This window comes from Coregonus clupeaformis, chromosome 39 (genome assembly GCF_020615455.1).
Source record: "Coregonus clupeaformis isolate EN_2021a chromosome 39, ASM2061545v1, whole genome shotgun sequence".
In the NCBI taxonomy this organism is placed as follows: Eukaryota; Metazoa; Chordata; class Actinopteri; order Salmoniformes; family Salmonidae; genus Coregonus; species Coregonus clupeaformis.
In genome coordinates, this window is record NC_059230.1 from 16,990,498 (window position 1) to 17,006,012 (window position 15,515).

Below are 15,515 nucleotides of genomic sequence, written 5' to 3' on the forward strand. Positions count from 1 at the left end.
ATATATTCAATTAACAGAAACTATAAAAACATTACATGCACAACATCACTGTTTGGCTATTATAGTTTTTTTAATGTACAGTCCCTGGTCACTGACATCTTACATGAATGATAAACTTATTTGACCAATCATCAAGCTTTAGTAAAACCTGCACAACTAAAAACCACAGATGCACATGAAAGTGGAGTAATCCAGAAACCCCCCTTGTTGTATTGTAGTGTATACAGTATGATTACACATTAAGATGTCTGTGTGGCTGTCTCCCAGGGAATCGGGACGGCCAGACACGGCTTATCAAAGAGGGCCAGAACGTGGAGGCGTACCAGTGGAGCGTGGCCGACAGCCGCTGGATGAAGATTGGAGATGTGGTGGGAGGGTCCAACCAGCAGACCTCCAAGAAAGTCAACTATGAGGAAAAGGTGAGGCGCACCCCAACATTGGGTGAATGATGATAACAATAGATAGAATCTTAATTGTCCTCAGATAACATTATTGTACGCTGTACTACAATACAACTCTGCCCTACAACATGAAAGATGACCCCTGGCTGACGGCTCACAACTTCCTGCAGAAGAACGAGCTCAGCCCCATGTTCCTGGACCAGGTGGCCAACTTCATCATCGAGAACACCAAAGGACACACCTTGGGAGCCGCCCCGCCCAGCGCTGCCGACCCATTCACTGGTAGGGCCACTGAACCATCTTCATACTATAGGCGATCTTTCCCTCTTCTAACACACAGTGTGCAAAGTTACCGTAACATTTGAAATAGACAGGTTATGGCAAATCAAATTGAGTTTGGAATACCACACTAACTGTATTTTCACCCACCTTTTATCATGTTCACCATTAGGCTCAGGCCGATACATTCCTGGAGCTGCTGACAACAGAGCAGGCTTTGGGGCTGACCCCTTCACAGGTAAATAAACACAAATATCATTTTCAGTTTGATGAGGACATACTGTTCTAATACATTATTATGGTGTTTTCCCCAGGCACTGGGCGGTACATCCCAGGATCGGGGACTCCTACAGCGTGGCAGACCCCGTCACTGGTTAGTCACTATAGCAACTCCTTCAATGTCTAGGGTTCAATCAGAGGTCGCATTAACATTCAAACCTGTTTTTTCCCCAACAAATTACATATAAAAGATAAAACCCCAATAACACTGCTAAAGCAGATCATATTTTGTTTGGTTGAGGGGTAGGGCTAACACTTTTACCCCCTTCTTGTCTTGCCAGGTGAGGGTGCCTACTCCTCGACTGCCTCGAGGCAGACCTCCACAAACATCTAGGTAGGTAACAACACATCTGCCACACTTATCCTCAACACGGGGGCCCCTCAGGGGTGCGTGCTCAGTCCCCTCCTGTACTCTCTGTTCACCCATGACTGCATGGCCAGGCACGACTCCAACACCATCATTAAGTTTGCCGACGACACAACAGTGGTAGGCCTGATCACCGACAACGATGAGACAGCCTATAGGGAGGAGGTCAGAGACCTGGCCGTGTGGTACCAGGACAACAACCTCTCCCTCAACGTGACCAAGACAAAGGAGATGATTGTGGACTACAGGAAAAAAAGAGGACTGAGCACGCCCCCATTCTCATCGACCAGGGCTGTAGTGGAACAGGTTGAGAGCTTCAAGTTCCTTGGTGTCCACATCACCAACGAACTATCATGGTCCAAACACACCAAGACAGTCGTGAAGAGGGCACGACAAAGCCTATTCCCCCTCAGGAGACTGAAAAGATTTGGCATGGGTCCTCAGATCCTCAAAATATTCTACAGCTGCACCATCGAGAGCATCCTGACTGGTTGCATCACCGCCTGGTATGGCAACTGCTTGGCCTCCGACCGCAAGGCACTACAGAGGGTAGTGCGTACGGCCCAGTACATCACTGGGGCCAAGCTTCCTGCCATCCAGGACCTCTATACCAGGCGGTGTCAGAGGAAGGCCCTCAAAATTGTCAAAGACTCCAGCCACCCTAGTCATAGACTGTTCTCTCTGCTACCGCGACGGCAAGCGGTACCGGAGTGCCAAGTCTAGGTCCAAAAGACTTCTCAACAGCTTCTACCCCCAAGCCATAAGACTCCTGAACAGCTAATCATGGCTACCCGGACTATTTGCACTGCCCCCCCACCCCATCCTTTTTACGCTGCTGCTACTCTGTTAATTATTTATGCATAGTCACTTTAACTCTACCCACATGTACATATTACCTCAACTACCTCAACTAGCCGGTGCCCCCGCACATTGACTCTGCATTGACCCCCCTGTATATATAGCCTCCCTACTGTTACTTTATTTTACTTCTGCTCTTTTTTTTCTCAACACTTTTTTTGTTGTTGTTTTATTTTTACTTTTTTTGTTAAAAATAAATGCACTGTTGGTTAAGGGCTGTAAGTAAGCATTTCACTGTAATGTCTGCACCTGTTGTATTCGGCGCATGTGACCAATAACATTTGATTTGATTTGATCTACTTCCCAAAAACGGATGGGGTGACCTTTGAGCAGGCTAATGCCACACAGAAAATGGGTAAGTAAGTAAGCACTGAACAAAACATGATCCCTTGATATTTTATTATATATTTTTCATACTAGCAGAAATAATCAATGTCTATTTATTCAGTGTACAAAACTGATCAACCATCACTGTGGCTGAACTGAAATAATGTGGATAGCTATATGGAAACCTCACTACAGTAAATACATACCAGGTATTACAAAGTGTTTCATTCTCAATAGCTTCTCTGTATATTAACGTTGCTCTTTGCCCTTCCACCAGCCAAGCTGAAGGAGCTGAACGGTGGGGCCCCTGGGGAATACAGGATGTCTGAAGAGGTGCTGGGGAGCCTGGAGAAGCTGCTGGTGTCTGTCTGTGACCCCCACGCCTCAGAGCAGCCCACCACAGAGCAGATCAGTCTGCTCTGGAAGACCTCCCACTGGCCAGAAGGTAGGCTACCACACATCTTAGACAGGATTTGGGTTTATCCCACTAGACTAGTGCAGAGGTGGGCAATTCTGATCCTGGCGAGCCGCAATGTGTGCAGGCTTTTGCTTCCAGTCACTAGCACATGTGATTTATACTGAACAAAAATATAAAACGCAACATGTAAAGTGTTGGTCCCATGTTTCATGAGCTTAAATAAAAGATCCCAGAAATGTTCCATATGCACAAAAAGCTTATTTCTCTCAAATTTGGTGGACAAATTTGTTTACATCCCTGATAGTTTCTCCTTTGCCAAGATAATACATCCACCTGACAGGTGTGGCATATCAAGAAGCTGATTAAACCGCATGATTATTACACAGGTACACCTTGTGCTGGGGACAATAAAAGGCCACTCCAAAATGTGCAGTTTTGTCACACAACACAATGCCACAGACGTCTCAAGTTTTGAGGTAGCGTGCAATTGGCAAGCTGACTGCAGGAATGTCCACCAGAGCTGTTGCCAGATAATTTAATGCCACCTCCAACGTCGTTTTAGTGAATTTGGCTGTACATCCAACCGGCCTCACAACCGCAGACCACGTGTAACCAAGCCAGCCCAGGACTTCCACATCCGGCTTCTTCACCTGCGGTATCGTCTGAGACCAGCCACCCGGACAGCTGATGAAACTGAGGAGTATTTCTGTCTGTAATAAAGCCCTTTTGTGGGGGAAAAACTCATTCTGATTGGCTGGGCCAGGCTCCCCAGTGGGTGGGCCTATGCCCTCCCAGGTCCACCCATGGCTGTGCCCCTTCCCATTCATGTGAAATCCATAGATTAGGGACTAATGAATTTATTTCAATTGACTGATTTCCTTATATGAAATGTAACAGTAAAATCGTTGAAATTGTTGCGTTTATATTTTTGTCCAGTATATATCATTTAAATGGACATGAATATAAATATTTGTTTGTATTTTTTAGTTTTTCCTCCTATTAGATGCCTGTGAGCTGACACTGGACGAAAACACGGCACACAGAGAGCTCTCTCTGTCTGAGGAGAAATGCAACCATATCCTGATCACCCAGACAGATTTGAGCGCCCTGCACAGGTGTTATGCATAGAGGGTCTAACTGGACGCTGTTACGTGGAGGTGAAGGGGAACAAGTATGCGACTTATATAGGAGTAGCATACAAAGGGATCAGCAGGAGAGGAAGGGACTATGACTCCCTCCTGCGTTGTGCTGATGACCAATACATTGCCTGGCACAATATGAGGAGCACTGTCATTCCTGTCCCCTCCAACAAACTGTGGCTCAGCCGGCACTCTGTACTTTTACAGTGTCTCCTCTAGCACATTGACCCATCTTCACACATTCCACACTAAGTTCTCTGAGCCAGTCTATCCAACCTTTAAGGTTTGGGCTAATGGCGCATCAGTGTCCCTTTGCAAAATAGAATAGCATCTTGGCGCGGTAGAATAACTTGTAAGATGCGTTTCTTTATTATTGGCAGACCACAGAGGCAACTGAGTAATATGTTACAAATATTCCGATACAGTTTATGATCTTGTATTTTATATTTTATTGAGCTATTGCTGTAAAAGGGCTATGATGATAATCCTCAATGTGCGTCCATTTGTGTGTGAAGCCAAAAAGGAATTATTTCAGTTTTTTAAATAATTAATTATTCAAGAACTTTTCCAGAATTGTGTTGGTGTTGTGATGGCAAAAGTACTCCCTTAAGGCAATGTTGAAGAAAGGGCTAGTAATTGTCCCCAAACCTATGCATTGACTACCGTATAAAAATGCATCACTAGTGGCAGGGTTTGTTTTGAATCAGGTCACAACTCATTTATTGCAGTACAATAGTGTATAGACATTCACAAGCATTCCACAGGACGGAAGAGTTGATTGAACCATTTTGTATAGTACAGTATTTTCTATAGATCCTCTGGCAAGCACATCATAAACTTTTAGCCAATAGGGAAATGCTCAAATGTACGATGTCATATATGGTGAAATCGTTTAGATACAAGGAGAAGTTAGTTATCAAATGTATAACACCACTGTGATTGGATTGATACATGTTCTGTAGTCCATATGTTCAAATGTTATAATAATAGTTGGATTTAGGTTTAGGTTTCCTGGAGGTTTTAGATTTTGTCATCACATTTTCTGTTTTGGAAAGAAATGGGTGGTAAATGAAATGTTACGTGGTGTAAAGTTTGACGTTTAACCTCTAAAATGTTGGAACAGATTATCCCTATTGGGGTTAAATAATGTACTAATCTAAGCAGTGCAATCTGACAACTTTACATAGAGAATATTCACACTTGTGTGTGACTCTCGCATTTATATCTAAAAAGGACCACCTCTAACCATTGTCCTACAACATGGTGGGTAGAGCCGTTGTAGTAGGAGTTATGATACTTTCTGTAATGTCATCTGGGTCCGTATTCTAAAAGCGTCTTAGAGTAGGAGTGCTGATCTAGGATAAATGTAGCCTTTTAGATAATAATAATGAAGATTATGGACAGGTGTAGACCTGATCCTAGATCAACACTCACTCCTACAGGCCCTGGGCATATTTCTCCTGTTTGAATGAGCCCTTTTATGTGCTGTGTAAAGTCTCTTCCGCTGTTCAATGTCAAAGTTGATATTCCATTCACAATAAATGAAAAACAAGAGACGTGACAAAATTAATTAAAGCAGACCACACTAATATGTAAACCTTAAAAGCTAGCTTATCCTAAGCGAACAGTATTTGCCTTAACTACAATGCTTCATGATGGTTAAGCTTTCAAAAGGGAGGCATATTTCTATGCCAGTCAGATATCGTGTCTATATATTATGGTCTATGATTATGGAGTAACCCAAGCATGTACACAAGCAGATATTTAATCACATGAAAGCATATATTACCATAATAGTTGAACTGTACGTTGCAGTTAAAAATAAAATTGTTAAAAACATTACACGGACTGACTGTCTTGTCACTACTACTGAGGCACCACAGTAACTTACCATGGTTTCTTTCCCTGTGAGAGAACGGCTCTCGTCTTTTGCTTAAGGCATGGGGATGGAGCGATGGAAGGAGAAGGAAAGAGCTGCACTTCAGTAGTTTGGCATCTCAGTTCCCTTCCTATTCATGGTTACATTAGATTTTTAGCCCCAAAATGGCTGGTGGCTAAACCTGGAACATTCTAGGTTTTGAGTATTCTGCGACGGATTCCTTTTCTCTCCCATTGGGATGTCTATGTTGTAAGAATAAAACCTAATTTAGTTCTGGCTTTTCTTTTAAGACACGTGTGCAGGGTTCTGGAATGTTCTCGAACTGATCGCCAACACTTATTTACACAAAACGAGAGAAATCTACTTCTCAAAAATGAATTGCATTGAGAGACAAACATCCACAATGACACAATAACATTAGTTAAGACTGAATCTGTAGAAATCATCATCATCAAGGCACCCCCCATGTAGAAAAATATGTACAAAAAAAGACAACCATCAGACTGGTAAAGCTACCATTTCAATGACAGTGATGATCAGATTTCTGTCCATGGGTGAATTGTCTACTAGGATACTACAAGGTGGTTCTAGGGCCAGGGGTGTAGGGGTCAGACCCTGGGGCTATAGGACAGTAAGACAGAGCTGGAGCAAGGCCACTCAGGACAGGGCAGTGAGACATACACGCATACTCAATCGTAAAAGGGACTAATTAACACTCTGTACAAGCAACATTCATTCTCTCTACACCATCGGTAAAGAAACACACCATTTTATAAAGAACAAGGCTCTTTTCCTGACCTTCCAGAGTATTTACATAAATAAGTATTTGAGTTACAAGCGACCCGCGGGAAAAGCTGCAAGAAGCAGAAAGAACAACAAAAGAGCCTTTCGGGAGAGGGTTAAAAAGTACCATCTTTGGGTGATATGAAGGTGCAAAAATTATCTGTACAAAATTCTCCCTTACACCCTCACCACCCATCAAGTTTCTTTCTCTCGGCCTCCTCTCTCTGCTTTTCTCCACAGTGTGAGTGAGTGAGGTCATCAGACCGTCCAGCAGATGGCAGCAGTGGCCAAATCAGATGACTGGCGCACCGAAGCACTTGAGGCACCACTGGACGTTGCTGTTGGGTGGCCGGTCAATCTTGTGCAGGGCCTTGAGCTGCTCTGGGCTCAGCTCATCAAAGGCCAGGCGGTATTCACGGTCAAAGGCCTCTGTTGGAGACACGGTGAAAAACATAGAAATAGAATTACACTTTTTTCATCTATATTTAGCTCATCAAACTCAGAATAGAAAAGCACATAGTAGTTATGGTAACTATAGCCATCAGAACAAGACACTGGATGATTGGAATTACCCAAGTCTTGGTTTAAAAAGACTGGTTGTGTCATGCAGTTCACTCACCGACGTCAATGTTCTCCCGTCCCAATGCCACCAGCGCCAGGAAGAGGATCTCCCTATAGATACCCCTGATAAGAGACAAATCGATCCATTGATTAATAAATAGATCAAATGAGTAAAATGGATCACAAAATATATCACCCTCCAAATAAGTGTCGGAGGACTGACCTTTGGCGTTTGACCTCTGGGTTCCTCTTGACCTCCCGGAGGAGCAGGTTGATTGGGCCGTAGACGTCGTTGGTCTGGATGCTGCGGACGATGCTGTTCAGGAGGGTCCGTGTCTCCTGGTAGTCCGTGGGGGCCAGGGTGCCCTTCTTCTCCACTGGGAAACAGAGATGGTTCAGTACTCATTCACTATTCAATACATTAGAATAATGGGTTTTACGTATATGGCTCTTTTCATGAGCTGACATCTCAAACTGTGTTCCATTAACGAATATGAGCAGGACATGCATGTTAAAAGGCAATACAGAGAGAGAGAGAGAGTTTCTCAGTGCTCTGAGGATGATTGCTTGATTAGATGTATGAGAGCTATGTGTGTGTCTGAGTGAGTGAGTGAGTGAGTGCGTGCGTGCGCGTACTCACTCAGGGTCCTCCAGCTCTGGTAGAGGGGATCCCCAGGTTCCTGGTGCAGGTTGATGTTGTCCCACAGCAGCTGAACATACACCTGTTTACTGTCCTGAGACAGGGATGTCTGGGGGAGCTGTGGACATAAAATGGAAAATACAGACACAGTTATCTACTGTTGTACTACTTTAAAGGTCCTGAACAGTCATTCTGAAAAGTACTTTTTCTCTCATGCTAACTACCAGGAAATTTGAAAAGACAGGCTGAGTGCGCTTATATTCATGAGCTCGCCTTGACTGACAGCTCTTTGAAAATCCTATGTCAAGCAACTTGAATGCAGTGAGCAGTATGGCAGTCAAATCATCTCAAGCAAATTTGGTGATATACAAAGCAACTCAAACATTGAAACTGCACCAATAATATATATTATTGGCATGTCTCGTGATGCGGTTCACAGCAGCACTGACGGGTGTGTTGACAACTGCGTCGGCGGTTTGAATGACCCTTCCTCCCCTTTTGTTCCATGCTGGCTGAAGACCTAGCTAGCCAGTAACTAGCTAACATCAGACACAGATGAAGATCTAGCTAGCTAGAACTAGCTAATACCAGACACAGATGAAGACCTAGCTAGCCAGTAACTAGCTAACACCAGACACAGATGAAGACCTAGCTAGCCAGTAACTAGCTAACACCAGACACAGATGAAGACCTAGCTAGCTAGTAACTAGCTAATACCAGACACAGATGAAGACCTAGCTAGCCAGTAACTAGCTAACACCAGACACAGATGAAGACCTAGCTAGCCAGTAACTAGCTAACACCAGACACAGATGAAGACCTAGCTAGCCAGTAACTAGCTAACACCAGACACAGATGAAGACCTAGCTAGCCAGTAACTAGCTAACACCAGACACAGATGAAGACCTAGCTAGCCAGTAACTAGCTAACACCAGACACAGATGAAGACCTAGCTAGCCAGTAACTAGCTAACTCCAGACACAGATGAAGACCTAGCTAGCCAGTAACTAGCTAACACCAGACACAGATGAAAGGGGAAATATATAAGTATCTTTGTCATATAGGGTAAATCTTTCATTATTTTTGCTGACACCCTACAGTCAAAGGTAGGCACCAGTAGAGTATCTATCTAGCTATAAACCACCATGCCTTCTCAAATGTTGGTTACATGGGCGGTACTGATTTAAATTAGGTAAGAGAATATCATGTTACCATTGGTGTATTAAAAAGAGAGTTAAGGTGATGTCACCTTGTCCCCTTAATAATGAATCCAAGTGTTTGACATGGGGGAGGGAACCAGTAACTTTATGATACAACTTTATCAATGTAGAAGCAACAGTCATTTTTCATACTTTGGTCATCATACTTTGATCTGGTTTCCTTCAAATATCATCAAATTAAATGAAAAACATGATTTTGATAGTTCATGACCTTTAACAGTGGCTGATCGGGTTCACAGTGGCTGGTCGGGTTCACAGTGGCTGATAGCTCTGAGGTGATCAGAGCTATCAGCCACTGTAGAGAGCACTGTTTGTAAGCTGTAGGTGTATATTTGTGTAGATGAGTAGTGTGTGTGAGCTTTGCATGGTTATGTACCTGTACTCCATTGTTGCAATGTTCTGAGGTGAGGATGAGGCCAGGCAGGTAGCTGGGCAGGTCCAGGCGTTGGAAATAAAACACCAGGTTCCAGAATATGATGGGGTGCTGGCTCAGGAACTTGTTGGTGTAGATGACCTGATGGAGAAAACCAATTAAACAGTGCTCAATAAGCGATACTACAGTTTATTACTCAAATCTGTAAAGACACTGGGACGATGGAAACAGCAACAGCGAGGTTGACAAATGACCAGCATGTCAAGGGACACACATACAATAGCTACATTTATGACATTTGTAAACACAGGGGCCCTTCAACATACTGTAAGTCACACTACATGTGAGAATCTATGGGCCCCATTTTGCTGCCCTGTCTATTTGAAATATTGCTTCTTTCTGAACATATTCTTATATCTGTTAAATGTGTGTTACTTGGTCTCCCTCGTTCTCCAGTAGGGTCTCTAGTTCTTTGCGGAGGACCAGGGGGCTGAGGTAGGGCACAGACACTGGCATTGGGTTGGACCGCTTCTGTCCCAGGCCATCCTGAGAACCACACACACACACACACACAGCTCTTTAGTCAGTTGCATAACTACTTCTGACCATCTACACAATAGAACCTTTTGTTGCCTCCCACTCACATCCACAGTGAAAAACCTATTCACTACATCCACTGGACAGTGACCACTGATTACGTATCCATTTTATTTCTGGATTTTGACAAATGTGGTTTCACAGCACTGTGTGTAAACAACCTCTTTGCTTTCTAAATAGCATAGAAACGCATGGCCTGTACATGTGCTGCAGTTTTAAAATAAATTCAATTTAAATGAAAGTCCACATAGGGAAAATATTTGAATCAATTTCAATTCGTACCCTGAATTGACTGAACTGAAATTGAATTGACTCAAGCCCTGGTGCGCTGTGAATGGGAAGGATTGCGAGGACATTATAAGGACACTCACCATCTCTGTCAGGCTGCAGGGCAAGCTGGTGGTGGAAACACTATGTTCTGGTTGTCTCTGGTCAACCAGGCTCTGTAGAGGCCCGCCCACGCTGTTGCTGCGTGTCAGAGACGTCCCCCTCTTCCCTGCCTGGTGCTCCAGCAGGCCCAGGGGGTCCGACTGAGCCGGCTCCGGTACCAAACTGACAAACGGAGAGGGCAAAGACAGAGGATCTTTAACAACAGAAAAATGCAAAGCAAGAGTGAGCCAAGTCAAGTTTCAGTTTGTGATTTTTCAGTTCTTACAGTTCAATTGAAAGAGGAACAAGTTAGCTTAGCTACACATTAGCATCATTAGGGTACATGTTAACCCTTTAATTTACTGAATAGAAGGCACCAAATCAGATGAAGGATAAAAGGTAATATGATGGTGACAGAATATTAAATGTATTTTTGAGACAGGCATATCTGTGAACAGACCTCTTGTGCGTGGCAGTCTGGCTGGCCGGGGCCTCTCCTGGGTCCTCAGATTCTGGGAAGCTGATGAGGTCCGGGGGCGGGGTGTCCACTGCACCCCCCACCTTGTTCTCGGTGGAGTCCGTGGCTGTGGCCTGGTGGCTGGTGCTGTGGATACTGTCTCCTGATGCACTGGGATTCAGGTAGAACCTGGAGGGGAGATCACACACAATGAAACAAGGGAAGAGCATACACATCCAGCCACATAGAACATTTTAATGACTTAGATGAAAATAATTAAGGATGTCTAATTGTATCAGGTTAAAATGTATTTAATGCCCATTTCAAAGCCTGCCACCGCATCTTCCTATGTAGCCGTTTCTGTACGAGTGCTTAATTGTCTGCTTTTGTACATTGTATTGTGTCTCACAACAAATTCTGTTTCAAGTTAGTGAGTTATTCATGAACTAGTAAGTATACTTTAAACATTAGCATGGAAAATCTCTCATCCTGTTTTATTGAATACACTATTATACAAGTGTATACTTCAACAGCCAGACAGACAGACACCCACCCTGTGGTGGTGCGCAGGTCGTTAAACTCAACGTGGAGCAGGGGCAGGAAGGCGGTGCGGCAGAAGGGACAGGTGGTGTTGAGGTTGGAATCATCTGCCGTCCAGCCTGCCATGATCTCCTCATCGTACACCAGACACTCACAGGACCGACACTGGGAGCAGCTGGACATCAGCACCTAGACACACACACAAAAACACACACACACACACACGGAGAGAAACATTACAGATGCACCTGGCATAGGCTACCTGGCTATGTAACAAACTCTTATCGGGTTACGGATAGCAAGAGGTCACAGTCCATTATGAGCCTATAGCGCCCTCTAGCACTATGTATGAACTGCCAGATTACTACAGCATATGTCATCTGTTTTTGACTCTGTCTTTGTGAGACCATACAGTGGGGAGAACAAGTATTTGATACACTACCGATTTTGCAGGTTTTCCTACTTAAAAAAGCATGTAGAGGGCTGTAATTTTTATCATAGGTACACTTCAACTGTGAGAGACGGAATCTAAAACAAAAATCCAGAAAATTACATTGTATGATTTTTAAGTAATTAATTTGCATTTTATTGCATGACATAAGTATTTGATACATCAGAAAAGCAGAACTTAATATTTGGTACAGAAACCTTTGTTTGCAATTACGGAGATCATACGTTTCCTGTAGGTCTTGACCAGGTTTGCACACACTGCAGCAGGGATTTTGGCCCACTCCTCCATACAGACCTTCTCCAGATCCTTCAGGTTTCGGGGCTGTCGCTGGGCAATACGGACTTTCAGCTCCCTCCAAAGATTTTCTATTGGGTTCAGGTCTGGAGACTGGCTAGGCCACTCCAGGACCTTGAGATGCTTCTTACGGAGCCACTCCTTAGTTGCCCTGGCTGTGTGTTTCGGGTTGTTGTCATGCTGGAAAACCCAGCCACGACCCATCTTCAATGCTCATACTGAGGGAAGGAGGTTGTTGGCCAAGATCTCGCAATACATGGCCCCATCCATCCTCCCCTCAATACGGTGCAGTCGTCCTGTCCCCTTTGCAGAAAAGCATCCCCAAAGAATGATGTTTCCACCTCCATGCTTCACGGTTGGGATGGTGTTCTTGGGGTTGTACTCATCCTTCTTCTTCCTCCAAACACGGCGAGTAGAGTTTAGACCAAAAAGCTATATTTTTGTCTCATCAGACCACATGACCTTCTCCCATTCCTCCACTGGATCATCCAGATGGTCATTGGCAAACTTCAGACGGGCCTGGACATGCGCTGGCTTGAGCAGGGGGACCTTGCGTGCGCTGCAGGATTTTAATCCATGACGGCGTAGTGTGTTACTAATGGTTTTCTTTGAGACTGTGGTCCCAGCTCTCTTCAGGTCATTGACCAGGTCCTGCCGTGTAGTTCTGGGCTGATCCCTCACCTTCCTCATGATCATTGATGCCCCACGAGGTGAGATCTTGCATGGAGCCCCAGACCGAGGGTGTTTGACCGTCATCTTGAACTTCTTCCATTTTCTAATAATTGCGCCAACAGTTGTTGCCTTCTCACCAAGCTGCTTGCCTATTGTCCTGTAGCCCATCCCAGCCTTGTGCAGGTCTACAATTTTATCCCTGATGTCCTTACACAGCTCTCTGGTCTTGGCCATTGTGGAGAGGTTGGAGTCTATTTGATTGAGTGTGTGGACAGGTGTCTTTTATACAGGTAACGAGTTCAAACAGGTGCAGTTAATACAGGTAATGAGTGGAGAACAGGAGGGCTTCTTAAATAAAAACGAACAGGTCTGTGAGAGCCTGTATTCTTACTGGTTGGTAGGTGATCAAATACTTATGTCATGCAATAAAATGCAAATGAATTACTTAAAAATTATACAATGTGATTTTCTGGATTTTTGTTTTAGATTCCGTCTCTCACAGTTGAAGTGTACCTATGATAAAACATTACAGACCTCTACATGCTTTGTAAGTAGGAAAACCTGCAAAATTGGCAGTGTATCAAATATTTGTTCTCCCCACTGTATATTGAGTATGGTAGCCACTTATATATAAAGTATGATAGTCTCACCTCCAGGGCACAGTTCTGGTAGATACTAGAGGAGCTGGCGTGGTGGGAGCCTTGGTCTGACCTCTCAGAGTCTGGACCTCTGCCTGGCCTTCCTGGAGTCACATCTACACACACAAGGAGGAATCACACACTTTCAACCATACACCCTTCCACATCTTGTGAGTGTGTTTGTTTATGGGTAACGTTGTTTGTCTTCTCGTGCATGCATAAACAAACAGTGTGTGTGTGTGTGCCTGCATACTTTTGTATTTATATAAACTGTGTGTGTCAAGTGTGTGTATGCTTACGTGTGGAGTGGGGTCCTCTCCCTGTGTCGCTGCTCCCACTGCTGCTGCCCAGGCTGGTGCTGCTCTGGGTCAGGCCGTTGGACACCAGGCCTTGGGTGGGCCCTCTGTGGGTGGGACTGTCCCTTCCTCCACCCCCCAACAGCATGGACTCATCCAGCCCAGCAGGGAAACTGTCCCTATCCCTATAGCCCGGGCCCAGCTCATCCTGGGAAGAGGGGGAAATAAGGCCAAATGTAAACTTCTAAACGATTGTGAATCGTCATATTATTCACTTGTACAACACTGAATGCATTCTGCAATATGGTTTGCAAGATGAACCTGTGAAGATGCTCTGCTTGCATAGTCAAAGTCTTACATCATTTGTCCGTATATAATGGTGTTTTACAGTGTGGTATTTACAGTGGGGTCCAAAATTATTGAGACGCTTGATAAAGATGAGCAAAAATAACTGTATAAAATAAATAATTTAAATACTTAGCTATATTTTATGCTTCAAAAAGTGGGGAAAATATATTATTTTATACTCATACAATTGCTCAGAGAGAGATTTTGTTTGACAAGTAATAATGTTTTTTTCTCAAAAAGGTAGGGGTCAAAATTATTGACACCCCTGTTTTCAATGGCTCCGAGACTTTTTCTAAAATGTTTTATGAGATTGGAGAACACATTGGGAAGGATCTTAGAGTATTCCTCCATCCAGAATTCTTCCAGATCCTTTATATCCTTCGTCGCCGCTTATGGACTGCCTTCTTCAATTCAAACCACACGTTTTCAATGGCTTTCAAGTCTGGAGACAGATGGCCAATGCAAAATGTTGATTTTGTGGCCAATTTTGTGTATTTTGATGTGTGGGTGGTTATTGTCTTGCTGGAAGATCCACTTGCAGCCAAGTTTCAGCCTCCTGGAAGAGGCAACCAGGTTTTTGGCAAAAATGTCCTGGTACTGGGTAAAGTTCATGATGCCGTTGACCTTAACAAGGGCCCCAGGACCAGTGGAAGGTACCGGAACGCCCCCCCAAAAATAAAAAATATATCACCTTTATAATATAGCATTGCATGCATTATCATTGCTTTTGTGTACAGGCATAGAGCATTAGAGTAGAGGTGATGGAAGAAGTTGCACACACATGGGTATAAAGTTTTGTAGCCTAGGGTCTGGGAAAATGTTTGCCTTTTATAAACGCATTTCTTGCAATTCTACATCATTTTAGATGACTGAAGACTTTACCAGAATTTTTTTTTATACCTCACAAATGATCGAAATGACAGTCTACTTTGACACTGAAACTGAGATCAACAAAAACAACCTTGTCTTGAATCCATCAATAGCCTAGGCCAAGTTTGTGGAGACACATATTGTACAACATAAGGAGGAAATTATAGTCCTAAAAAAGCTTTCCAGTTTCACTGATTCACCCAATGACGTACAGCTCACTCACTGGTGATGGCTGATGCGCCCCTGTGTCAAAAGCCTCTCTTGTTTTACTTAGTAAAACAATGTTTGCTCAATAGGTCTATTTGGAAATTGATAACATATTTAGTAGCCTACAGGCAGATTAGTCTTCTCTTTTCAGCAGGAGCCATTTACTTTCCAATCTGTGTTTTCCCACGATTGTATTTGAACATTTTGCGAAAGGCGTGTTTTGGCTGCATGCTGTTCACTGACTAATTTGCA

The 15,515-nt window shown here is 43.8% G+C and overlaps 2 protein-coding genes across 2 annotated transcripts in view; one reads left to right on the top strand and one right to left on the bottom strand.

Annotated features, from left to right (window-relative positions):
• Positions 1 to 230: 230 nt before the first annotated feature.
• LOC121554665 (phospholipase A-2-activating protein-like) lies at positions 231 to 3,080 on the top strand. Its single transcript, XM_045211973.1, has 7 exons — positions 231 to 419; positions 537 to 683; positions 853 to 918; positions 995 to 1,053; positions 1,241 to 1,293; positions 2,518 to 2,539; positions 2,789 to 3,080. The coding sequence occupies exons 2-7, from the start codon at positions 590 to 592 to the stop codon at positions 2,795 to 2,797; spliced, it is 303 nt and encodes a 100-aa protein (XP_045067908.1). The 5' UTR covers positions 231 to 419; positions 537 to 589; the 3' UTR covers positions 2,798 to 3,080.
• Positions 3,081 to 4,760: 1,680 nt separating this feature from the next.
• The window catches only part of LOC121554662 (DENN domain-containing protein 4C), an 86,769-nt gene continuing 76,014 nt past the window's right edge, over positions 4,761 to 15,515 (bottom strand). The window contains exons 24-34 of the mRNA XM_041868330.2: positions 13,842 to 14,046; positions 13,555 to 13,658; positions 11,501 to 11,676; positions 10,951 to 11,136; positions 10,493 to 10,673; positions 9,960 to 10,070; positions 9,528 to 9,665; positions 7,932 to 8,049; positions 7,515 to 7,668; positions 7,350 to 7,414; positions 4,761 to 7,159 (exon numbers count right to left, since the gene is read on the bottom strand). Coding sequence (XP_041724264.1) covers positions 7,023 to 7,159; positions 7,350 to 7,414; positions 7,515 to 7,668; positions 7,932 to 8,049; positions 9,528 to 9,665; positions 9,960 to 10,070; positions 10,493 to 10,673; positions 10,951 to 11,136; positions 11,501 to 11,676; positions 13,555 to 13,658; positions 13,842 to 14,046 — 1,575 coding nt within the window. The 3' untranslated portion in view covers positions 4,761 to 7,022. The remainder of the gene's footprint in view (positions 7,160 to 7,349; positions 7,415 to 7,514; positions 7,669 to 7,931; positions 8,050 to 9,527; positions 9,666 to 9,959; positions 10,071 to 10,492; positions 10,674 to 10,950; positions 11,137 to 11,500; positions 11,677 to 13,554; positions 13,659 to 13,841; positions 14,047 to 15,515) is intronic.